A 25,352-nucleotide genomic window follows, 5' to 3' on the forward strand; every position below is an offset into this window, starting at 1 on the left:
ATTCTAACTGGAACCAATTGGGTAACTGGACATGAATTCTAACTGGAACCAGTTGGGTAACTGGAAATGAATTCTAACTGGAACCAGTTGGGTAACTGGAAATGAATTATAACTGGAACCAATTGGGTAACTGGAAATGAATTTTAACTGGAACCAGTTGGGTAACTGGAAATGAATTCTAACTGGAACCAGTTGGGTAACTGGAAATGACTTCTAACTGGAAATTAATGCTAACTGGAACCAGTTGGGTAACTGGAAATGAATTCTAACTGGAACCAATTGAGTGACAGGAAAATCATCTTATTGTTTCCAGTTGAACTTCTAACTGGAACCAGTTGGGTAACTGGAAATGACTTCTAACTGGAACTGTGGGAATATCTAATAACGTCTTTATACAAGACTATATATTTTGCAACGTTGAAACGACGACACGAAGTGAAAGTAAAACATAACCAAATCGTACTACCCTTTTGTGTCCATTCTCCTTTTGTCGTCTGAATAATACTACATGGTGGCAGCGGTATAAGTGAAGAACCATGGAAAGTTCTCGTCTACCATTGCCAGAAAGCTTTGATAAAGTTGCAGGCTTAAATCAAGCAGAACAATGGCCAAAATGGTCACGGCGGTTCGAGAGATATCGCGTCGTATCGGGCCTCGCATCCAAGCCAGACAGTGAGCAGGTTAGTACGCTACTCTATGCTATGGGTGAATGTGCCGATGATATTATCGTGTCTCTCAATGTGAAAGAGGAGACAGCAAAGTATGATGACGTGATCGCAACATTGAAGAAGTATTTCAATGTACGGAAAAACATTATTGTTGAAAGGGCAAAATTCAACAAACGAACACAACGCCCGGGAGAAAGTGTGGACACATTTATCAATGATTTGTACAGGCTAGCAGAGGACTGTGACTACGATAGACTTAAGGAGGGCTTGATAAGAGACAGAATTGTAGTTGGGGTGCTTGATGACTCCCTATCTGATCAACTACAGTCTAGAGAAGACCTAACTCTCTCAAAAGCAGTTCAATTGAGTAGACAGTCAGAAGCCCGGAAACAAAACAAGTCTGTTGTGAGGGGAGGTGCAGAGAGTGAGAGCCCTAACTCGGCCGTAAACTACATAAGGCCTAAGAGCAAGGGAACGTACTCGAAGAAAACATCTCAAACTCCGCAGGGTAACTGTAAGTGGTGTGGAAGGCAGAATCATGCACGTGCCAGCTGTCCCGCAAAAGATGCAAAGTGCCATCAATGTGGAAAGATGGGCCACTTCCAGTCTGTGTGTCAAGCCAAACAACCAGAACAGGGAAAACAAGAGGCAGCAAAGCTAAAATGGAAAGCTCGAGTCAGCGAAGTAGATGATTTCGATGACATTGATGTCCCCTTCCTTGGTGAAGTCAGCGAGAACGATCAGACGTACTGGAGTTCATCGATCCTCGTAGATGGGAATGAAACACACTTCAAGTTAGACACAGGAGCAGCCGTTACTGTGTTGTCTGATTCCACTCCATGGCTGAATAAACACATCATGAGACCAACAACCAAGAGGTTACGTGGTCCAGGAAGTACAGTCCTGACTGTAATAGGACAAATGACATCAACTCTCAGGCATAGAGATAAACAGATCAAGGAGACTCTCTATGTGGTCAAAGATCAGGAGTCTTCATTGCTGAGTAGGAAAGCGTGTAGAACCTTGAATCTAGTCCGCAGAGTGGAGGAAGTCGATTCTTGTGATGATGAAACTGCAAACTTCAAGGCTGAGTTCCCTCAACTTTTCACTGGTTTGGGGAAACTGAAGACAGCATACCACATCATGTTAACTTCAGATGCCAAGCCGATGTGCCTGTATACAGCCAGGAAAGTTCCTCATCCGCTTCTACCGAAGGTGAAGAAAGAACTAGAGTCCATGTTGGAGCAAAATGTGATCTCAAAAGTGACTGAGCCGACAAAGTGGTGTTCGGGGATGGTTCCAGTGTTGAAGCCCAGTGGTTCGGTGAGAATTTGTGTAGACCTTACATCTCTCAACAAGGCAGTTGAACGAGAGATTCATCCGATGTCTTCAGTCGATGAAAGTCTAGCAAAACTGGGAAAGAGCACAATCTTCACAAAACTGGACGCCAACAGCGGGTTTTGGCAAATTCCATTGGAGGATGAGTCAAAGCTACTGACAACCTTTGTCACTCCATTTGGGAGATTTTGCTTCAACCGATTGCCGTTCGGGATAACGTCAGCGCCAGAAGTCTTCCAGAGAGCGATGTCCACTATCCTCGAAGGACTTGACGGCGTGATTTGTCACATGGATGATGTGCTAGTCCATGGTGCAACACAAACAGAACATGACATCAGAGTACGGGCTGTTCTACAACGTCTGCAGGAAGCAGGTATCACACTAAATCAGGGAAAGTGTGAATTCTCCAAACAGAGTGTGAAGTTCTTAGGGCACTTCATCGACGACACTGGTGTCAAGGTCGATCCGAGCAAAACAAGAGCTATTCGAGATTTTCCAGTTCCTCGAAGCGTGAAAGAGCTACAGAGGTTCATGGGAATGGTGAACCAGGTGGGAAAGTTTCTCCCAGGATTAGCTGAGATCAACGAGCCCCTTCGTCAACTCCTGAAGAAAGACAATGTGTGGTGTTGGGGAGAAGCGCAGCAGAGATCTTTCACACAGATCAAAGAAATGATGGTCTCGACAGCAGTCTTAGCTCATTATGATCCAGAACTGCCAACAGTCATTGCAGCAGATGCATCCGGGACTGGAATGGGTGCAATCCTGTATCAAGTGCAGACTGATGGAAATCGTAGACCAGTGTGCTATGCATCTCGATCGCTTACCGAGACTGAGCAGAGGTATGCAGTGATTGAAAAAGAGGCACTGGCAGCTACTTGGGCGTGCGAGAGGTTCTCCGAGTATGTACTTGGTCTTCATTTCGAGGTGGAAACTGACCACAAGCCATTGGTCACACTTCTAAACTCGAAAGAACTTGTGAAAATGCCTCCACGACTCCAACGCTTCAGAATGAGAATGATGAGATTTGATGCAGAGACATTGTATGTTCCAGGAAAACAGCAGACATCCGCTGACGCCTTGTCACGAGCGCCAGTAGAGAGGCCAGGAATGGATGATGTCAACTTCGTAGATGAGGTTGAATCATATGCATCAACATCAGCCATCAACCTCCCAGTGACAATGCAGAGATTTGAGGAAATCAGAAATGCACAAAAAGCAGATGAAGTATGTGCAAAAATCAGAGACTACTGCGTTCAAGGATGGCCAGACTACATGCCACATAACCCGATCCTCAAACACTACTATGAGCAGAGAGGACACCTGAGTGTGGTAGAGGACTTGCTTATCTACGACGAGAGAATAGTCATTCCGAGAGCTCTGCGACTTGATATCCTTGAGAGGCTACATCAAGGACATCTGGGAATTACCAAATGCAGAGCCAGAGCCAGAGATTCAGTGTGGTGGCCAGGTCTATCAAAATCATTGGAGGAAATGATTTCAAGCTGCTTGACCTGTGCTATCCATCGCCAAGAGGTCCGCGAGCCTTTGATGAGCTCATCCTTTCCTTCAAGGCCATGGGAGCGTCTTGGAATGGACCTGTTCGAACTCAAAGGGAAATCGTTCCTGATAGTAGTTGACTACTACTCGAGGTGGATTGAGGTCAAACAACTCCAAGGTCAGTCAACAATGGCAGTGATTTCTTCGCTGAAGGAGATCTTTGCAGTCCATGGGATTCCAGACCTTGTGGTTTCAGACAATGGTCCACAGTTCGCCAACGAGAACTTCAGAAAGCTTGCTGAAGAGTATGGATTCGTCCATACAACCAGCTCTCCAAGATACCCACAAGCTAATGGTGAGGCTGAAAGAGGAGTTCGCACTGTGAAAGCGTTGCTGAAGAAGAACGACGACATCCAGTTAGCCCTTCTCAGCTATCGAGCGTCACCACTCCAAAACGGGTTAGCTCCTTGTGAACTTCTCATGGGGAGGAGATTGCAGACTCAGGTTCCTACTTTGCCGCACATGCTGCTGCCACGGGTACAACAGCCGGACCTGACGACTGTGAGAGAGAAAGAGGAGAAGTACAGGTCAGATCAAATGATGACCTACAACAGACGTCATGACTCACGTGAGCTTCCAGAGCTACAACCAGGAGATTCCGTGTGGATCCGTGATCAGTCTCGCTACGGGAAAGTCACCCAGAAAGCGCAACAACCACGGTCCTACCATGTCCAGACAGAACATGGGACAGTACGTCGTAATCGCCGTGCACTGATTGCTGTCCAAGGTCAACCCACCAAGACCAGAGTGCCGGAGTCATCCATGAGCAACGATCCAGAGAGACCTGACGATTCTGATGAAAGCGACTCAACCGGTTCCCAACGTAACCAGCAGATCAACCGGAAGCAGCCTGAGGGAGCCTCTACACCAACAGCTGCGACAGAGACGCGAACGCGATCTGGACGACTCGTGAAACCACCAAAGCGACTGTCCATGTAATGGGTTAAACTTAAATACCAAAATTGGGATTACCTTTGCAGGAACTGAAACTGAACAAGACTTTAAAGGTTTGGACAGTGTTTATTTGGGTTTAATAGTAAACTGGAATGGACTCGGGACTCGAAGAACACAATTAAGGAGAATATCCGTGAACTCTTAAACAGGATTATATTTCGGATTTTTATTGGATTTGAAACTATTTGGAAATCAATAAGAACTCTTGAACTGTTGATAATAAGCTTGGGGGGAGATGTGGGAATATCTAATAACGTCTTTATACAAGACTATATATTTTGCAACGTTGAAACGACGACACGAAGTGAAAGTAAAACATAACCAAATCGTACTACCCTTTTGTGTCCATTCTCCTTTTGTCGTCTGAATAATACTACAGGAACCAATTGAGTAACTGGAAAAATTATCTTACTGGTTCCAGTTGCACTTCTTATTGGTTTGAACTGGAAATGAGTACCCATTTCCAGTTCGGCAATTGGTTTCAACTGGAAATTTTCTATTCCAATTGAAACCAATTGAAACCAATTGAAACCAGTTGAAACCAATTGAAACCAGTTGGAGATTTCAACTGGTTTCAATTGGATTTTGGTCCTGGGGAAGAATCAAATGTCGAGACAATATATATGAAGTCGATGATAAAAGGTTGTCAAACAATAATGCAGGTGAGAAAAACGTTAGATCATATTAAATGTTCTATTCTCACTGCTGGTGAATTAAAGTGTCGTCAATGCTGAACATCGAGAGAGTCAAAATATATCTTGCAAAACGTACAAAATGTAAATAGGTGAGCACGTCCACCGGGAATGGTCCGGGGACGTAGCAGTTCAATCCTCGTTGGATACAATTTTCTAGGTACAATCATCAACACAATAACAGCATGTGTGTATACCAATATTAAAACAGCTCACTGATTCCCGCACAGGAAAATCAGAAGAGCGCCAATCAACTACAGCGCGATTGGTTCAAAACAAGCGCACATGTATGTTAATAAGGCACGTGATCTAAATACTTATGAATAAATACGCGTACATCTATGTTAATTGGTCATGTGATCAAAATACTAATGAATAAACATCGTTATATAATAAATCGAGTTAAAACCAGTTCTGAGGACATGGCGTAATACCAAATCCTCGAACTCTCAATGACTTCTAAAGCGGCCATTTTGGATTAAAAACACAATATGTATACCAGTGAATTATAAATGAATGCACTGTAACATTTGTCGCTACAGATCCAAGTAATAGTCATAATTTTCAGTCTGAATCATGAAGATAATGTATGGTGGAATCCAGAATCCACACCCGACCCTACTTCTGTGATAATGTGACGTCATCTTCATTACATAATCACGTGTCCAATATTTTAAAAAGTGAAACTGACCTTGAACAATGTAAATCTTTAATAACCTTTTAATTGAATATAATCTTGACAGGAAATTTAGTAGTAAATCAAGTCTTTATTAGAGATCATGTACACACAAAAACCAGGCCCGTCAACCCAGTGGGTTAGGCGGCAGGTTATAATGAACAATATATACAATAACAAAGTACATTAAAGGGATCGTTTAACAATGTTAAATCTGAGATACACGGCCCTACGTGTTATCAGTGTATGTGATATGGTGTAATATTGAAGCCCTAAAAAAATTGCGCTTCAAAACGATCAAGAAGTGCTTCAAAAAAGTAAAAATCTTTGAGTGACCGGTTTTACCATACTCGTTTTACCCAATAGACTGTAGTGTTATGAAAACCGTCAGGCGAACGGTTTTCAAAATTTGTAATTTCAATCATAAATATCTTGATAATCAGACAGGCGATCGGCTTGTAAAAGTCATGGGGTTCCTGGCTGACCTAAAGGTTTATAATTATCATTGCATCATGAGCTAAATCCAGAATTTTATTTCAGAATCTGAGACAAAGTTACCGGATCCCTTTAACAATAACGATACAAGTTACAGTGTAATAGTATATGTGATAACAAGGAGCACCGGGATAGAGAAAAAGGGAAAAGGAAGATGTGAAAAGGAGAAAAGGAGAAAGGAGAAAAGGAGAAAAGTAGAAAACATTATGATGAGGAAGGAAAAATTCCCCCATACATGATACATAAATGAATAGTGTATAATTGAATCGAGATAAATTACGTATTACGGTAAATATTGTCATTTTGGTACAGAATGGTTACAAGTTCATTGATAAACAGGAAATTATGAAAAATTAATGTATATAGATTGATAAATTAAAGGTATTGATCAAATTGCCATGCTGGCTCACGTCTTCCTTGGAATATAACATAAGAACTAGAAAGAACGGCCTTCACTATTTCGTCCCTGGATTCCGGGTACCTAGTTGAGTTAGTGATTTTGAGGATTTCCTTTAGGCGGTATTTATTTTGTGGGGTTATGAGTCCACGTGAACCGATTTCAATACAGATTAGTTTGCTCTTCCACCCTGTTGATGTTATGTCGTGTGTGAGTTTTGTGTATTTGTCTTGTTTTCGTTGATGTGCTTTGTCAATGTTTGTTTCGAAGGGGACTGTGAGTTCGATGATGATAATGTCCTTATTTGTGTTGTCAATGTGGCAGATGTCTGGTTTGTGTTGGGTACGTATTATGTTTGGTGGTATGGTGCCCCCATTGATGCTTTCTCCTTCTATGTCTGCATATACTTTGGTGGAATTGTTTGAAGTGTTTTTAATATTATCTCTCGTGCGCATATGCAAATGAGGATTAAACGCCACTTTATTAATAATACGCACAATTACAAGCGCACCAAATTATGAGCGCAGGCGCGGCCAATGGGATGAGAGAAAAGATACAACAAAAGATAACACAAAAGTTACAACAATGTTCAGAATACCAACTTTATCTTATCTTCAAAGATGCAACAATATTAGAGATAACACAGGGTTCAGAATACCGCCCCAGAACCTTACACACCAAGATAATCAACATTTTCTAATCGATTCCACACCGTTTTCTTTCACAATGAAATGAAATCACATGACCAAAACTCAGCTTTATCTTTAACATGGCAAATAATCCCACAAAAAATTTACTTTAATATCGCTTACATTTTTAAATAGCACCCTCTCATTTCTTTAAAGTGATACCTTATAGTATATTCCACATACTAAGAATCTTGCTCTACGATTGGTCAAAAGTAAATCACGTGATGAAAGATAGTTCGCCCATCATTGATGGGAGAAGAAAAATTCGTTGCACTGTTTTGTACTATCTACACAGTGCAACGCACTTTTACTGAAGATAGAAGTACTATCTACACAGTGCAACGCACTTTAATTGTATACGAAGAAGTGAAATGTTTCCGATGTGGAATATAAAGCAAATAATCACCTTTTGGTTTCAAGCGATGGCAAACTATCACTTCCTCGGCGATCTGAATGTATACGCGTTCTTTCCTCAGCTTCGCTTCGGAAAGATAGCTACATCCAGATCGCCTCGGAAGTAACGATAGTTTGTCATTACCTTCACCAACGGTAATTATTTGCTTATTATCTCCTTCCCATTCATCCTTTCCACAAGGCACCCCTCTTTTTCCTGTTCCTCTCGTTCTCTTACCTTCTCGACACCATTTACCCTTTTAATCGTTTCTGGTCTCTCGATCTCTCTCTTTCAATCGTTCTCCTTCCCCAGTCCCTCAATTCCCCCTCTCTCTCGCTTTACTATGTACTTCACAGCTCCTCCATTATCTTTTCTCTCTATAGATCACGCAATCTTTTTTGCGGAACAAACATGAATAATTGCATGTTGATGGCAATGAAAGATCTCCATAATTTTTAACCAGTCATTCTCTTGGGGTTTCAAATGCTGAAAATAAATCCACAACCTCGAAATCAACTCCGATCTCACACTGACCTCACTTGATACATTAATGAGAACACCATTCACTCGTTAATTGTTCTTGCGGGAAAAAAGAAGCAGTATTTAATTATAGATCTACATGTCCATCGATAATAATTGATAAAACTATGCACTGTCATATCACAATTACACATTTGTCCCCTTTTTCATGAAAAGATAATTTGTAGCTTTAGATTAGAGTAAGTTAGCGTCCTCTCAAAAAACATCGTCATCAGCTTTAATGGGGAATGAATGCGACTGTTCACGTGAAAGTGAGAGATACCACTCAAATTCACGTTCATACCGAACCCGCATGATTGACAATCAATTAAAAAAGCCAAATGTTATAGTCATACTGAAAATATTTGTTTAAATCATATAATACTCTGTATATCTTCCGTTTAAATGTTTTTCCTATGTAAACTATAATGTATATACTTTTTGTTGGGGGTGTGGGTGTTAAGGTAGATTAAGTTTAAATTCTCTTGACTATTCTTTGTAATGTCTGCTACATGTCAAATTTAAAATGCAAAAGAACATACATGGAAAATGTTTGTCTACTTAGTATTTCAACTGTGAACGATGCACCCATCAAACAAGAAATATTTTATACATAGAAAATATACAACCGTAACATTTCTCTTAAATAATCAATACATTAGACTACTATGACATGTACACATTGTCACAATACATAAAACCAATGAGCTTTATATAATGATTTTGGGAATGAGGAGTTTTCTTGAATTCATGGAATGTATGTTTAAGGTTGTGATTTTCACATCTTTCGACCAATTCAAATTTGTAAATGTTTTCTGGAAACTATATATGGTCAGGTTATTACTTACTTCGTATAATCAATCATTTTGTTGTTGTTGATTATCCAGTAATTAATATCACTTTGTATTCATTCATATCATTTGACATGAATTACTCAAATTTTACCAATATCTAGAAGAGTTAAAAAACGTGAATAAGATCACAAATACTGAAAGTATGCGTCCAGAACACCAAACATTGCCAAGGATAGAAGAGAAATCTATGTACATCCCTTTTCAAGCATTTCCAAGAATTAAAACAAAAATGCACAGCATGCAATGACAGGTTTAATAATTCATTATTTGTTATCTCAACAAACGAGTCTTCTATTCCTGCTACTCCTCAGTGTACACTTTGAAAGTCATTCTTTGAAAGTCCTATACTGTATATACAAATAATTTAATAGTAGAATTCAAGGTTACTAAAATAGTTCAACGATTACTCACTGCATTCTAAATTTCTAAAAGATTTTTGAAAATCAACCCACTGTAATTTCCAAAGCGTTGTCCATCATCCATTGTAATATGCAAAATTTATAACATATACAGCTTTCAAAGCTGGTATTCCTGTATTTTACCAATACTGTAATTGAATATGATTATTTCTTTTTTTGTAAACAGATCTGTAAACTTTTACCAGTGAAAAACAAATTTCTGAATGGATAATGAATACTTGATTTCAATTTCATTTTTTCTTAATTTCATCCACACTTGGTCCCTATAAGAAAAACAGTAGGGCACTGAAATTTTTGTGGAGTTGATTTCTCAAAATTCTCTGCAAGCTTTTCTTATTTCATTCAACAGACTACATAAAGAATTCTCCTACGATTTTGAAGATCTTCACATCCCAAAAATTGGTATTTGTTTATATAGTATATTCATCATTTGATGCAGAAACCACATCTACATAGCTTCCAGGCGCTGCTGCATGTCCAACGTTCAAATCCTTATCGGAATTGCATACTGCTTATACAAAAAAATTCCCTTCCATTTTGAAAATTCTTTATTTTTTTTCCAAATCAGAACACAAGTGTTAAAGTATTATTTTCCTTCACATAAACAGCTATCCAAACAGACCTAATATATCAATGGTGAAAAATATATACATCTTTCCTATTATCTCACTAATCTAAAATTATGCTATATAATCAATATATTTTGTTTGTATTCAACCTGTACATTTTTCTATAACGGCAAATATCACTCCATAAAAATCTGTTCATAGAAAGATAATAAAGCACAAATATCTCATTTAATATGAATCCTCATCAAGGTACTACACTATACTAATAGAAAATAAATCACTTTATGCTAGAGAGTTTTCATAAAACAAACACGGTGGGTTTATGAATCATTTCAAAGCATTGGAAAAGCTTTTCTGAAAAACTGCGGTTAGGCAGTTTTCCAAGTCTAGATAGTGAATATGAAATAGAGGCAAGCATTTAAAAAATGTACATGTACAAATGCAAAGAATTGTTTTTTTTATATAAACAAATTATTAATTGATAACCAATCTCAATCTTTCTGATCTTTAAAAAAAAAGGTTTTATGAATAATTTCTTGAAAATCATCATAATATGATAAACTAGAATCCTTGACAATTAAAATAATTGACAAATTACAATTCTAATGCATGCATAGAATGTCAAAATAAATTACCAGATTGAGAATAAATCTTTGCCATGAAGACGAATTTGCACAAATCAACCAATTAAAACCATTAATACATTATGTACATGAATAAAAATGTAACCAATAAAAAACAACAAACACAAATGTGATCCTTTATTTGCCACTAGGGTTACAATGTAGAACTTTTGGGTAGCAATTAGGGCTCTGGGTTCCTCATTTCCGAGTCCTTTATTATTTAAGTTTGTTTCAGATTTTTACAGAGTGAAATTCTTTGTTGTAAAAATTTGTTTCATTTCAAGTTTTTATAAATGTAGTAGTAGACAATTATAGTTCATCATTGACATCCTAGGTTGGTATTTAATTTGCCACTATGACACGAAAGGATTCAAATGAAGAAAAAGGGCTTGACGTAAGTGTCCGCAGCCATGCTATATTTTTTCTCAGCCATTTTGTCCTTTTACTTGCCAGCAGTGCCAATAGGCATGGTTGCTTGTTTGCCACACATGCCAATTGGCACAAAACAATTGATGGACGAAATGCTTTGTGCAACACAATGTCTTTCCAAAATGGCTAATTTCAGGACTTGATTTGCTTCATGTAACCCCTTTTAACATCGATATAGATTTATCATGCACTAGAAACACAGTTAAATAACCTCAAACCTATAGTACGTCTATTCCATGATATGTACCATGTGGCACAGGAAGATTATTTAATTGGCATATAAGGGTTAATGACACAAAGATGAGCAGTTCAAACTCATTCAGCCTCTACATGGTGGTATTCCATTTCTTTAAGAAAAATTACCCCAAACCAATTTCAAACTAGTCAAAAAATAACATCAACTATAAATGCAGTTCAGCAAATTTCAGTTATAATTGTATTTCAACCTATATGTCTATTGTCTATTGAAAAACTATTGCAAAAATGTATATTGTTCCTACTGAAAGATATATAATGAAAATATAATTTCGATACAAATGACGGTTTCTCAGCCAGATATAACATTTCAGAATATTGCAGCACATTCACAAATAGCGTAAACTCAGTGAGAAGAAGTATAAATTAATGTTGATGCAATCTTAGAAGGAATTTCATATTGTGGAGAACATGGGGCCATTGGTGACACAAGGTTGACTTCCACATAACATTGCTCAGATCCAATATTAAAAATCAACTCATCATATATCAATATACAGACAGAAATTTACACAGATAAAACAAAAAAGTCAACCTCAATAGTATATATTTACATCATCTCTTTAGAAAAAAATAAAATTCTGAATATTGTAATTTCCGGTTCATGTTTGTATCTCATAAGGCTAGAATAAAATATGCAACATTTCCACCGGCCCTTTAACCACTGCGGCAAACGCAGAATGGTAGGCGACAGTAAATGTAGGTAGGGAAATTGATTTCGATAAAACAAGCCGCTATTTAAGGCAGAACAGCGACACAATGTGAAAGCCCAAATTTAACACTTAGAAAGACTTTATTTGATCCATCAACTACTCAATCCTCCACTAGTTGGTTATAATGCGAATGAATCTCCAACATTTTCTTAAAACAAGAATAACATTTCTGTTATAAAATACCAATATTTACAATGTACATTCCAAAAGGACATTCATATTTACTTCCAGTTAAACAATTATTTGAACTTGAATAAAAAATACATGTAGTTCTGGACGGGAATGTATCTGCAGAAGATGTCGCTTCAGTGATTTGATAAGGCTTATACAAAAATACCTCTCACCAGGCATGGAAATCTCATGAAAGACTTTGTATGCTGATTTGATGGAAAACGTTCAAAGATATGTAAAATGCCCAATTTTACCACCAATCTTTCACATTTTATGTTTAAAGTTTTTAAAGGAAAACTTGTCTAAAAAGAGAACTGTAAAAAAATTGTCATGTTATACTTTTGAGCCCGCACGCCCGCAAGCTTGATTAAAGGAAACATTTTTAATACATTAATTGAGCAAAAAATCAAAAAAATTATGAAGATTTGAAAAAAAAAGTTTATGGGTATAAAGGTAAACATTCTGAAAATTAAATTGATCTGGTTTTTCTACCATGTGTGGAAAATAAATGAAGAGGAACTTTCTCCTATAAATGGTCTTATACTTTCACAAGGTTCCTGTGAGAATTGGTTCTGGCTCGTAGAGTCCTTCTTGTCATTTATCTGAAGAAAAAAATCAGAGATGTTGAGTTGTTATTTTTCTTACAAAAATACAATTAAAAATTGAGATACAAATGAATTTGCAACAAGAAAAACAAAAAACACACAACTGTGAAGACTAAAATGTAGATTTATCATAACATAATTAAAGTTTATCAGTACAACTTTCATTTAGGCTTTTCAAAAAGAAAAATTAAAAGCGGTTTGAATTGTTTCATTTTGTATGAATATCAAATTAATGCTCCTTATCAAATGCTTCATTGACATGACAAACAACGAAAATTACAAATTTCCATGAGCAAACATTGTCAAGCAAACTTTACTAGCTTTTAATTTTTTTTTCTTCTAAAGTACATAGCCCTGTACAGATACAGAGAGCACAAGTAATTGAAATGGTACAGCTACATGTACTAAAGAAAATATTGCAACACATAGATAAAGATTTGGATGAACTATTGCAAGGTGAAGCTATGGATATGTTACATATACCGGTATGTGAATAGTGAATAGTAAATTTAATGCATTTGGGGATAGGGTGGTACGAGTAATTCTATTTCACTACATCTCTGCGTGCTCAAAAATAATTTGTATAATTTTGTTTTCCTTCTTCAATTTGACAAAGGGGAAATTTTTTCATAAGCATGCTTCTATAGCCTAGTGATTGTTTGCAAAATTTGTATAGCACCTGAAAAAAGACTATTGAAAATGTGTGCATAATTAGATTCAAAGGCAGCGAGCTTGCTTACATCTCAAAATGTTTTTTTTTACCATGGTCAGTGGCATGTAAAAATATGTAAAAGGCATAATTGTAAAAAAAAAAAAAAAAAAAAAAAAAAAATCACAATTTGATTGCCTAGAGGCAGAACCATATTATTAGGATCTAGAACTCAAACATGCATCCTACTCCCTCAAAGAGGCTACTCAAATTGTCATTCAAATATATGTGATTAAACTTTAAACTCTTTTCCCCTGGGATCAAAACCCCAGAATATGACATTGTTTGGCGTATATGATACTGTATATACTGTATGTGTGACAATAGTTGACTGTGGCAGTGCACTAGCTTGTAAATGCCCCAACAGGGTTAACAATTATGCCTTTTGTATTCACAGTGGTCCTTTTCATGCCACAGTTTGCCACTAGACCTAACAATTTCTGATTTAAACAGAAAAATGCAAAGAAAAATGTTGAACGTTAACAAATAACATTTTTTAAAAAGGAATTACACGTAGGCTTATCTCTCACCGGTGATAGTTTTGATAGTTTGGCTTCTCCCCACTGCACACAGATGTTGGCCAATCAAGAATCATTATTCAAACAGGTTAACCAATCAGGAGTCAGTGTACAAATGGGTTACCCAATCATGTGACAGTGTTCAAACAGGTTAACCAATCAGGAGTCAGTGTTCAAATGGGTTAACCAATCAGGAATCAGGCATCGGTGAAGGGTGGGGAGGGTGCGTTGGATGGCACGGGCATGCATCCAAAGATAAACATGAGTTCAGAGTGCGGTTAGGGTGAAAGAGAGTTTAGAATGAAGGTAGGGAAGGGTTTGAGAAAAAAACACTTTATTAGCACAAATCAATCAATTCTAAATTCTAATTTAGAAAATACACATCTAATTTGTCTATGAGTGAAGAAATGTTGTCTATTTGGCCAGCTTTGACCGAACTAGAGAAGCACAGCATATCTACACATGTAAACTGTAACATTCTTTTTTTATAAAAGTGATTGAGAGAATAATACCTCTCTAACAGTGGTTTGTTCGTGATGAGCCTTTGAATGCAAAAAGTGTATTTTATTTTGGCAAAAGTTAAACAAATCTTTCACCAATTATATTTCCCAACACAATTGTGTTTTTCTGGCACACTCTGCATAATGGTCATACACTACAGGCCAAAAGCGTAAAATGCATATCCTTTTACATTTCTGTACTTGTATGTGAGTTTTATTACGGTATATTTATATAAACTAAATGGGGAATATCATACTAGTGGACTTTCCTCTGATTAGATGTGAAGCAAGACATATATTCAAATCTATGTAAAATCATCATAATAATTTCAAAACAGGGGGGATAGTGAGCACTGAAACCCTAAAAAAAAAAAAAAAAAAAAAAAAAAAAAATTGGGGGGAAAAAATGGCTTCTATTAAACAACATTCCCCCCTTTTGAGTAAGAAAATTGGGAACAAATAGGGAAAAAATCAGGAAAAATCAGGAAAATAAGGGGAAAGTCTGGAAAATCAGGGTAAAATCGGGAAGAAAAAAAAATGGAAAAAAATGGGGTAATCGTCAGGCCTGCAAAAACACCAGTTTCCCTCTGTGAATATAATATGTATCACTGCCAAATATATTCATAGCTTGATGTTGTGTTTTTTCCTCCCTTTTGTTTATACCATACAGTGCATGCTTTATAATAGTTCATTCATCTGTGCATTGAAACCGAGAAGTACCTGTCATACTTTTTACATTTCTATTTAGATCAACACCCACAATGTACATGCACCATAATAACAAGCTAATAAGAAACAAAACAAAAACCCAAGAACCACAGCCACAAATGATATAAGGTAGCTTAAAGGTACTGTAGGACTTTGCAGGAATCATGAATATGTCACGTATGTCCTATCTTTGAAATTCAAACGTTAGCAGTGTCCTAGGATTCAAATTTTGCAAGGAAACCTGTTTACTTTCTAGCCTTCACTGTCAGACACTATTGAGTGACTGATTGACTTTTTTGTTGTTGTAATAACATCCATAAATGAGCTGTAAAGGGTACATGAGCATTTGTCTACATCAATAACCCAGTTCTTGAAATGGCCAAATTTAAATTGATTTAATTAATAAAAGGATTGAATTCCCTAAATTTCAATTCGATAACTAACAGCCGTTATTTTCCCACAAAAAGACATTTCAAGCCCTTCTGTTTTTAGGGAAGTTCTAAATTAGTAATATCTTTTAAATGCCATTGAATTTTAACCTTTTAATTTATTTTGGCCTGCAAATGGGACATGGTACCTTCAACAAATGGCTGAACAACAAAAACAAAACAAAAAAAACCCCAAAAGCTATAACAGTGACAAATGATACAGCTTAACAAATGGCTGAACAAGTGTACCTGATATTCCGATTATGACAAATATATATATACATATCTCACATGTAGGCTATGTATAAAACATTTTGCAGTGGGGTAGGGAAGCGGAAGAGGGGAGGATTTCACATGGCAATGGTTAAATATCCGGACACCTATCCACTGGACAACCACCGCCCGGATAACCACCCCCAGTCAACTACCCCCTAGGACAACTACCCCTAGGCCAACCACCCTCTAGGACGACTACTTCCTGGGACAACTACCCACTAGGGCAACCACCCCCTAGGACAACTATCCCTTAGGACAACTATCCACTAGGGCAACCACCCTCTAGGACGACTACTCCCTGGGACTACTACCCCCTAGACAACTACCCCCCGGACAGCTACCCCCTAGGATAGTTGTCCGGCGTAGTTGTCCTAGAGGATGGTTGCCGTAGGGGGTAGTTATCTGGGGGGTGGTTGTCCGGGCGGTAGTTGTCCAGGGGGTAGTTGTCCTAGGGGTTAGTTGTCCGGGAGGTTGTTTTCCGGGGTGTAGTTGTCCTAGGGGGTGGTTATCCAGGGGGTGGATGTTCAGGGGGTACCAATGGTTTATTTTGATTTTGAAGTGGACATGAGTACGGTAAATCCGAACCCAATAATGATTTCCTTTCAAACTTCCAGCGATCTGTTTCGTTCAGAATAAATGTACTTAACCCTACGTGAACTGGGGGGGGGGGTCGATTTTGACCCCCCCCCCCCCTGTAGAAATTTTGTGACTACTCCAAAACCGCGGCAGATATAAAATTTTCCTTTCATGACTTTTTTCTTTTGAGTCTTACGCATCTTTTAAAACGATATTTTTTTAAATCTGAGGTATAGTTACAAAGTCACATGATCTTTTGTCTTCGCATGTCAGCCCGAAAGTCACTCATTTTTGTGATTTGTGTACAAAACATATGGAAATGTCATATTTCCTAAAAAGAGACAAAACATTGGTTATTTAGTCTTGTTTAAAGTTTAGGTGATTGTTTTGGGGTCAAAATAGTTGAATTGTAGTTAAAAATGTATAAAACAACAAAAACAACAAAAACAATAAAATACATGAGTAAAAAAACAATGAAATACATAAGAAAGTATCAAAACAAGAGATAACATAAGGAATAACCTGGCTCTTCCAATTTTTTCTGTTGTATTATTATTTCAAATGATCTCACAAATACATGTATATGTAGTGAAAAAGAATGCTTAAATATGAATAATGCATACCTGCCAACATTTGAAAATAAGAATTAAGAATATGTAGCAGGGGCAGCGCCTTTGCGGGGGTTAGGGTGCAGCGCCCCGAAAACTGAAGCATTATGGCACAAACGAAATGAAATGCCGGGCTCTGGCTAACCATTAACCCATCTTGCTAGTTGTACAATTGTTACTGACCATTACAAGGGTGTAGATTGGCCTGACAGGGCTTGATAAGTTGCACTCTTTGCTGCCTTGAGTGTTTCTGGGGAATATTCAGAGGAGAAACACTTCTTGCCCCTACTCTGCACTGCCAACTTATGGATGAGTAATGCACCTAATGTTGGTGTCCCTAAACTAGCCCTTTGCTTAGTTTTGTTTTTTTCAACAATTGAAAAGATGCGTTCACAATCACTGTTGCTGTGGAACACTACTAGTATGCATTTCATAACTGAAGTCAGGAGAGCATACTTTGGACAATTTGTTGAGAAGTCTCTTAGCTGTCCAATTTTGTGCCATTTCTCATCAATTCTCCCATCTTCAATATCTATATTGACAATATCTTTGTCAATCTGATAGCTCAAGAATTCAGATTCAACTTTGTCCATTTTGTCAAGGGGAAGCAGGTTGAATCTTTTGATGAAGTACTCAACAGAACTGAACTTCTTGTGAAGCCTTGCTGAAATATCTAGCACTTCTGCATTGAGCAGCAGATCATCATTAAATGCATACTTCTGGATCATGTATGATGAGGAAGCACTCAAAAAGTTCTTAGCAGAAGTGTAGAATGTTGCAACATCTAGTTTGTCTTCATTGTCCTTGAGAAACTGCCTACATTCAAAACCAATATGAATATCCTCATTGTCTTTATGATTGTCTTCATTTGCTAAGTCTAGCTTGGTAATGTCTTCAGCAGCAACAATTGCAGAAGGTTTCACAAATTTTGATAACAGTGATGCTAGCTGATCTAACAGTATTCTGTGTATTCGATGAATATATGGTTCATCACTTTGTAGTACCTGTTGTGGACAAAATAAAAGTGAAATTAAAAGACCAGCATGAAATATAAATGCTTTAACATGAATTATTTATTCTGAATTGAAATGATATGTCAATCATCAAAATTAATCTGAACACAACTAAACCCTTCTCTTTTAATACAATCAATAAGTGTCATTTCTTTTATCTTATCTTTAGAATGATGATGTCCTCAAATTTATGTGTAACTTACTCCTTGTACAGTATAGAACAGGCCTACACTACACGGTGTGTACACTGTGTGTCTGAATATAGGTAATAATTCTCAACTTGAATAATTCAAATGCACATAATGAGATAGATACACTCATAACTGAAATTAAAATTTAATTTCTAAATAGCTTAAAAAGGAAAATCAAGGTACATGCATGTCATGTAAATCTGGTGTCTTCATGAGAAAGATTCATTCTGAAATATTCATAATTACCATTAAGGCACCTGAGATACAATCAGCAACATCAAGATTATACATCTAAATCATCAAAGAAAAAAATGCAAAATGACAATAATATAAAGCATGCAAACAAGATTAGTAAATGGTTATATTAACAGAAACATTTGTGTAGAACTTATGATTTATGAACGTCTTTCAGTGATCTGTCTTGTTACAAAACAATATGTAACGCATGCACACAAAAACAGAATTTTCATCAAATGTACATGGGTATTACTTTTGTTTCAATGTATGCAACAACTTATTTAAATATGAATGAATGATAAACAGGCTGGGGGTGCTACTTGCACAACTCTTAAACTACATGTAGTTAGTTGTAACAAATTTATGAAGTAAAATGAAAATGAGGAAGTAAAATGAAAACGAGGAACAAATTAATGATGATTTTTCATTCACAGGTGTACAGGTACTTAAAGTAGTTAAATTCAGGAAGAATTACTATAAAGTCAAATGATATTTAAGAAATGTAACTTCAAACAAGTACTAATACTGAATGAGTAACTTACAGTATTTGCACCATCGAAAGCTGGCAAGCAAGCCTGCAAAAAAAGTGCTTGAAGCTTGCAATTGGGGTCATTCAGTTGTTGGAAGATACGGGCTGCTTTCCCTTGTAGCGAGTCATTCTGGGAAGATGTCTTGACAGAGGTATCACTGGATACATTTGTTGATGTTTTTGATTTGGAGTGCTTCTCAGCCAACTCCTGTTGTCTGAATAAGTACTGTGTAATATCAAACTGAGTAGTAGTTCTCTTGGATGTACTTGTAGAAGCAGCAGTACTCTTGGATGTACTTGTAGAAGCAGCAGTACTCTTGGATGTACTTGTAGAAGCAGCAGTACTCTTGGATGTACTTGTAGAAGCAGCAGTACTCTTGGATGTACTTGTAGAAGCAGCAGTACTCTTGGATGTACTTGTAGAAGCAGCAGTACTCTTGGATGTACTTGTAGAAGCAGCAGTACTCTTGGATGTACTTGTAGAAGCAGCAGTACTCTTGGATGTACTTGTAGAAGCAGCAGTACTCTTGGATGTACTTGTAGAAGCAGCAGTACTCTTGGATGTACTTGTAGAAGCAGCAGTACTCTTGGATGTACTTGTAGAAGCAGCAGTACTCTTGGATGTACATGTACTTCTAGAAGCAGCAGTACTCTTGGATGTACTTGTAGAAGCAGCAGTACTCTTGGATGTACTTGTAGAAGCAGCAGTACTCTTGGATGTACTTGTAGAAGCAGCAGTACTCTTGGATGTACTTGTAGAAGCAGCAGTACTCTTGGATGTACTTGTAGAAGCAGCAGTACTCTTGGATGTACTTGTAGAAGCAGCAGTTCTCTTGGATGTACTTGTAGAAGCAGCAGTACTCTTGGATGTACTTGTAGAAGCAGCAGTACTCTTGGATGTACTTGTAGAAGCAGCAGTTCTCTTGGATGTACTTGTAGAAGCAGCAGTACTCTTGGATGTACTTGTAGAAGCAGCAGTTCTCTTGGATGTACTTGTAGAAGCAGCAGTACTCTTGGATGTACTTGTAGAAGCAGCAGTACTCTTGGATGTACATGTACTTGTAGAAGCAGCAGTACTCTTGGATGTACTTGTAGAAGCAGCAGTACTCTTGGATGTACTTGTAGAAGCAGCAGTACTCTTGGATGTACTTGTAGAAGCAGCAGTACTCTTGGATGTACTTGTAGAAGCAGCAGTACTCTTGGATGTACTTGTAGAAGCAGCAGTACTCTTGGATGTACTTGTAGAAGCAGCAGTACTCTTGGATGTACTTGTAGAAGCAGCAGTTCTCTTGGATGTACTTGTAGAAGCAGCAGTACTCTTGGATGTACTTGTAGAAGCAGCAGTACTCTTGGATGTACTTGTAGAAGCAGCAGTTCTCTTGGATGTACTTGTAGAAGCAGCAGTACTCTTGGATGTACTTGTAGAAGCAGCAGTTCTCTTGGATGTACTTGTAGAAGCAGCAGTACTCTTGGATGTACTTGCTAAAGCAGGTTGTTTTCGTGCCATGCACATGCTCTCGGCTGAAACAGGCTTGGTGTTCGTCATCTTGACTTTCTTGGCTTGCTTGCCATTAGCAGCTGCAGAGGCCTTCCTCTTTCTGCTCTCGTTAGGTGTAGCCTCATCCTTGAAGAACTCTAGAAGAGGAGACCAATTTTCTAGAAGACGGTCTAGAACTTTTCCCAAAGATAGCCATCTGAGTGAAGTAAATGAATAAAGCAGCGCATACATGTATGTTTAATTGTACCAATGCACATGTCTCTAACATTTAAAGAGATAAAGTTATTTAAGAAACATATCAATAATATCATTTACTTTTTATTTGGATAAGCTTTATTCAAGATTTCTTATCACTATCACTTAACATAATTAACTGGAAGATCAAACTTGAGCAAGTCTGGAATTTGATCGATAAATCCTAACTTGTGCTTTGTAGTTTAGGTTGTAAATATAATTTTCAAAATTGTACCATAGTCCAAGAGTTTTCCCACATGCCAAAAAGTAGTTCTTTTCTTTTAAAGTGTTTAGACATGATAGCAAATTTGAATTAGGCACAATTTTATGATAAACCTCTATTTTCTTCAGTAAATGTGTATCGATTTATGCTTTATATTTTCATTTTTGGTAGAGGGAAGTGTAGGGAGAAGGGAGGGGGGGGGGGGATTGATTATAACTCTACCACTATCAAAATTTTAAGTATGTGACTCACCTGGTAGAGACATGTTTCAGGATTTTCTTTGTAGCAACACCATGTTCCTTCTGCAGCCGAATTATGGCCTGATGACGCAACGAACTCTTATCGATGTAATAGAAGACATCCACAAGCAAGTCATCTAACGGAAACTTCAGTTTCTGACTGCCCTTCTGTGCAGCTAAGTGTATCAAATGGCACGAACATCCCGCGATGAAAATATTGGCATTCTGTTCTTTCGCATACGCTGCCACTCCTTTATGCTTTCCTAGCATTACCGAGGCATTATCAGATGATAAGCTTACACAATTTGTCCACGAGATGTTGTGAGTTTTGAGTTCATGATCTAGTATACCAAAAATGTTTTCGCCTGTCGATCGCTCTGATGATTCTTTCAGTGATAACAGCTGACACAACACTTTTCCCTCCATCTCGTCAAATGTTTTAATTACAAGTGGATAGAGTTTAATTGCCTCCATGTCGGTGCTGGCATCTGTTGCCAGACTGAACCGAGAGTTTTTCATTTGCGATACCAGAGTGTCACGGTCTGCGGCAGCCAGACTCTGCACCACATGCGAAGCTTTTGTTCTTGCACAGTTGTATTGTTTTGCAATTCGTGAATCTGGGAACATTCTCCGAAATAATTGGCCACTGTGATCAGCAGCAGCAAGTGGAATATTGTGCTCAACCAAGAAATCAGTGAACATCACTTCGGCATTAATTACTGAGTAATCCTCTTTTCTGAAAAACGTGTTAATTCGTCCTTCTTTGGGAATGTTTTTGGCCTTCTCTTCTGCTACTTCTTTTTCAATGTGCTTTTTTGAGCGAAGATGTATTGAAATATCACCTGCTCCACCATGTGCAATCTTTAAATCGCATCTACAAACTCTACAAAATGCATAATGCTTGCCTTTATTTGATGAAGAGATGCATGGGAAACGTGATGTATAATCATCCTTGAAACTTTGCAAAAATTTCTTTTTTGCCTTTGATTCAGCCATTTTAAGTTTTCACCGGCATAGATCTATCTAGATCTATAACTAGAATAGAGAAGGGAGGTTAGCGGTGTAGCGATTGTTTGATAATTCCCCATAACAGCTCCGGCAACATTTGACATGCATCGATCACACTATACACAGTACATACCATGTGTACGGTACGCATCGCTGCCCGGGCCCCACTCCACTGGCACTGACTCAGCTCCGGTACCGCGTTGCAGCGGGCGTTCACTCTGTATACCAAAGTCCCAACACACTTCTTCCAAATACTGGATTAGACAATTAAAAAGTCAGTACGGTACGGTAAACTCCATGAATCCATCAAGCAAGCGTATTCCTTGGGATTGGAAGACATTATAACTAATATAAGTAAAACTAACAAACTTTTGCGAGTGTAGTAACCATTCACGATTACACGTCGAACCAAAGCCGCTCGCTCAAGCTCGATCGCACGTGAAGCGTGCATGTACTGTATTCGCTTGTATGCGTGTGTGTGTGTGTGTAAGTATGGAGCGTACATGCCAGGCCAAACGCTACACACACACACATAATGCTGATCTCTACGCTATAGATCAGTGGCACAAATACGCTGCAAAACCATCATTACAAGCCAAATGAGCTTCCGCGGCCATCAACACACACACAGTATACTATACGAGAGCTCTTACACAAATCGCGGCAAATGGTAATACAAGCCCAATTTGGCTTAAATTTCCAAAATGCGGAATCTCCCGCATTTTAAGGTCCTAAAATTCCAGAAATGCGGAATATCCCGGAAAATGCGGGAGGGTTGGCAGGTATGATAATGTATGATTTATGGGCAAAAATGTGAATTTGATGACCTTATTCGCATAAATTACCATAAATATGCAAATGAGTGAATTTTTCAAAAAATTGAAATTACCATAGTATTCTATACACTTCACTTGACATGTATGCAAATTTCGCGGCGATCGGCAGTGAAACAGCCGAGATCTTAGGGGGGGGGGGGGTCAAATTGACCCCCCCCCAGTAAAAAGTTGGTCTGAAATAGCCCAGTTAAAATAGGGTTAAGCTATGTCTCTTTGCCATCATAGATTATTTTAATAGATTGTTGTGCCCCCTCCCCCTAACTTGCCAAAGAAGATTGAACCTAAAGAATGACAACTTTCGAGGTGTATAGTAGTAGATTTGAGAAGACACTATCATTGATCACCTCTCATATATTAAAGGGGATTGGGTATCTTTGCCTCAATTCTATAAACAAAATCCTGTATTTAGCTCATGCTGCAATTATGTATAATCGTTAGGTCAGTTAGGAATCCCATGACTTTTACAAGCCGATCCCCTGTCTGATTATCAAGACATTTATGATTGGCAATCGAAATTTCCTAACGGTTTTTATAACATTACAGTCTATTTGGGAAAAGGAGTATCGTAAAACCGGTCACTCAAAATGTTTTACTTTTTTGAGGCACTTCATGATCTTTTTGAATCACAATTTTTTTAGGGCTTCAATATTACACAATATACATGTACCACAGACACTGATAACACGTAGGGTCATACATCTCAGATTTAATGAGAACAAGGTCATATATCTATTTTATTCAGTGATATACTGAAAAATTTGTCTATTTGTCTTCCCTTATATTTAACTTCGGATAAAAGCAAACGGAAAAGGGAAAAACGGGTGCACAGCAAAATAACAAACACTAAATCAAAATAAACTGTTAGATTAACACATGGTACGCAGGTGCAGTATCACAAGGCAGGTTGCAAAAGCCACACATGCACTGTTAATAAAGCAATCCATGGGTTTAGACTATACATGCGGGACAGGAAAGGGCACACGAAACACTGAGAGTCATGACTTACGCAGCGTACCCGGTCGTGGGGGCCACTTTGTTGCTGTAGGGTTGGAGAGAGGTGTGGGAACTTTAGAAGTCAATACGAGCAAACTAGGTTTGATTTCTCAGATATTACTATTCCAAATACAGAGCAAATAGGCCCGAACTCCACTTCAAATGTTTACCAATCATCAATTAATTGTTTCCTTTTGTTGTTATTTGCTTTCCACTATCAAGCTAAATGAACATCACTTTATTATTCAACTATTTTGTACAGAATTGTTGTTTTTGGATCATATTGGTTGAACAAGATTTTATCTTATTTCATAAGATTACAACTAAAATTACAAGAGTTAATCTTTCTATCTAAATCTTGTTTATCGTCAGCAATCAGTAAAAAGTGTAAATTAGGTTCATGAACTCACCCATAGTGCTGCTGCCTGTAAATTCAAAAAAGAAAAAGAAAGCGAAAATATTTTTAAAGATACATTGTCATATTAAACACAAAATACTGCACAGAATACAGATTATGTTCTCTAGGGGCTAGTTTAGTATCTATAAAAGCTATCTACGATTGAAAGTATTGTTTGCATCACGTTCCGTATCTGTCACAGAACGCACTGAAGAGCAAAAACTGATGGTTTCTAACTTTTTAACATTTATTCGACTTTCACTTTGTGTATAGCCATATGGAATCATTTTAAAAAGACGCTTATCAATTCAAGATAAAATAAACTGAATTTTAAAGAGAAAACTTGAATATTTACTCACCCTTGCATCTCAAAGTCATCATTACTGTTTCACGAGGAACGGAAAAGAAAGAAAGAAAAGATTACTCATTACTGTACAGTCATGTAGTTGCAACTAACACGATAAGAATATCTTCATCATGACAGATGCCGAAAGAGTTTTTAGCCTTGATCGATTTCAAGTACGGATGATGGAAAATACTAATTTTCATACACACACATTTCATTTGTTATTCTTTGTTTTGGTATCGGGAGATAATATCCTGTTTGGTTGTCT

The 25,352-nt window shown here is 37.6% G+C and overlaps 3 protein-coding genes across 11 annotated transcripts in view; 1 reads left to right on the forward strand and 2 right to left on the reverse strand.

The window, feature by feature from the left end:
* The first annotated feature begins 536 nt into the window (after window positions 1-536).
* Window positions 537-4,502, forward strand: LOC105442607 (uncharacterized protein K02A2.6-like). The gene has a single exon (XM_030985975.1). It carries the CDS (start codon window positions 537-539, stop codon window positions 4,500-4,502), a length of 3,966 nt encoding a protein of 1,321 aa, XP_030841835.1.
* Window positions 4,503-8,434: 3,932 nt separating this feature from the next.
* The window catches only part of LOC594323 (prominin-1-like), a 61,024-nt gene continuing 44,106 nt past the window's right edge, over window positions 8,435-25,352 (reverse strand). For 2 of the 9 annotated variants that reach the window (XM_011665727.2, XM_011665728.2), the window contains exons 25-29: window positions 25,098-25,121; window positions 24,752-24,766; window positions 24,355-24,387; window positions 14,257-14,289; window positions 8,435-13,014 (exon numbers count right to left, since the gene is read on the reverse strand). In XM_011665727.2, coding sequence (XP_011664029.2) covers window positions 13,011-13,014; window positions 14,257-14,289; window positions 24,355-24,387; window positions 24,752-24,766; window positions 25,098-25,121 — 109 coding nt within the window. In that variant the 3' untranslated portion in view covers window positions 8,435-13,010. Of the gene's footprint in view, window positions 13,015-14,256; window positions 14,290-24,354; window positions 24,394-24,751; window positions 24,767-25,097; window positions 25,122-25,352 lie in introns of all 9 variants that reach the window. The other 7 variants (XM_030985722.1, XM_011665730.2, XM_030985723.1 and 4 more) reach the window with 7 other exon arrangements.
* On the reverse strand, window positions 17,351-23,340 carry LOC115924065. The gene is made up of 4 exons (XM_030985721.1): window positions 21,518-23,340; window positions 19,324-21,004; window positions 18,791-18,835; window positions 17,351-18,344 (listed from the first exon to the last, which is right to left on the reverse strand). Exons 1-4 carry the CDS (start codon window positions 22,498-22,500, stop codon window positions 17,526-17,528), a joined length of 3,528 nt encoding a protein of 1,175 aa, XP_030841581.1. The 5' UTR covers window positions 22,501-23,340; the 3' UTR covers window positions 17,351-17,525.

The sequence above is a fragment of the Strongylocentrotus purpuratus genome, unplaced genomic scaffold, assembly GCF_000002235.5.
Source record: "Strongylocentrotus purpuratus isolate Spur 01 unplaced genomic scaffold, Spur_5.0 spur5_scaffold_15, whole genome shotgun sequence".
Classification (NCBI taxonomy): domain Eukaryota; kingdom Metazoa; phylum Echinodermata; class Echinoidea; order Camarodonta; family Strongylocentrotidae; genus Strongylocentrotus; species Strongylocentrotus purpuratus.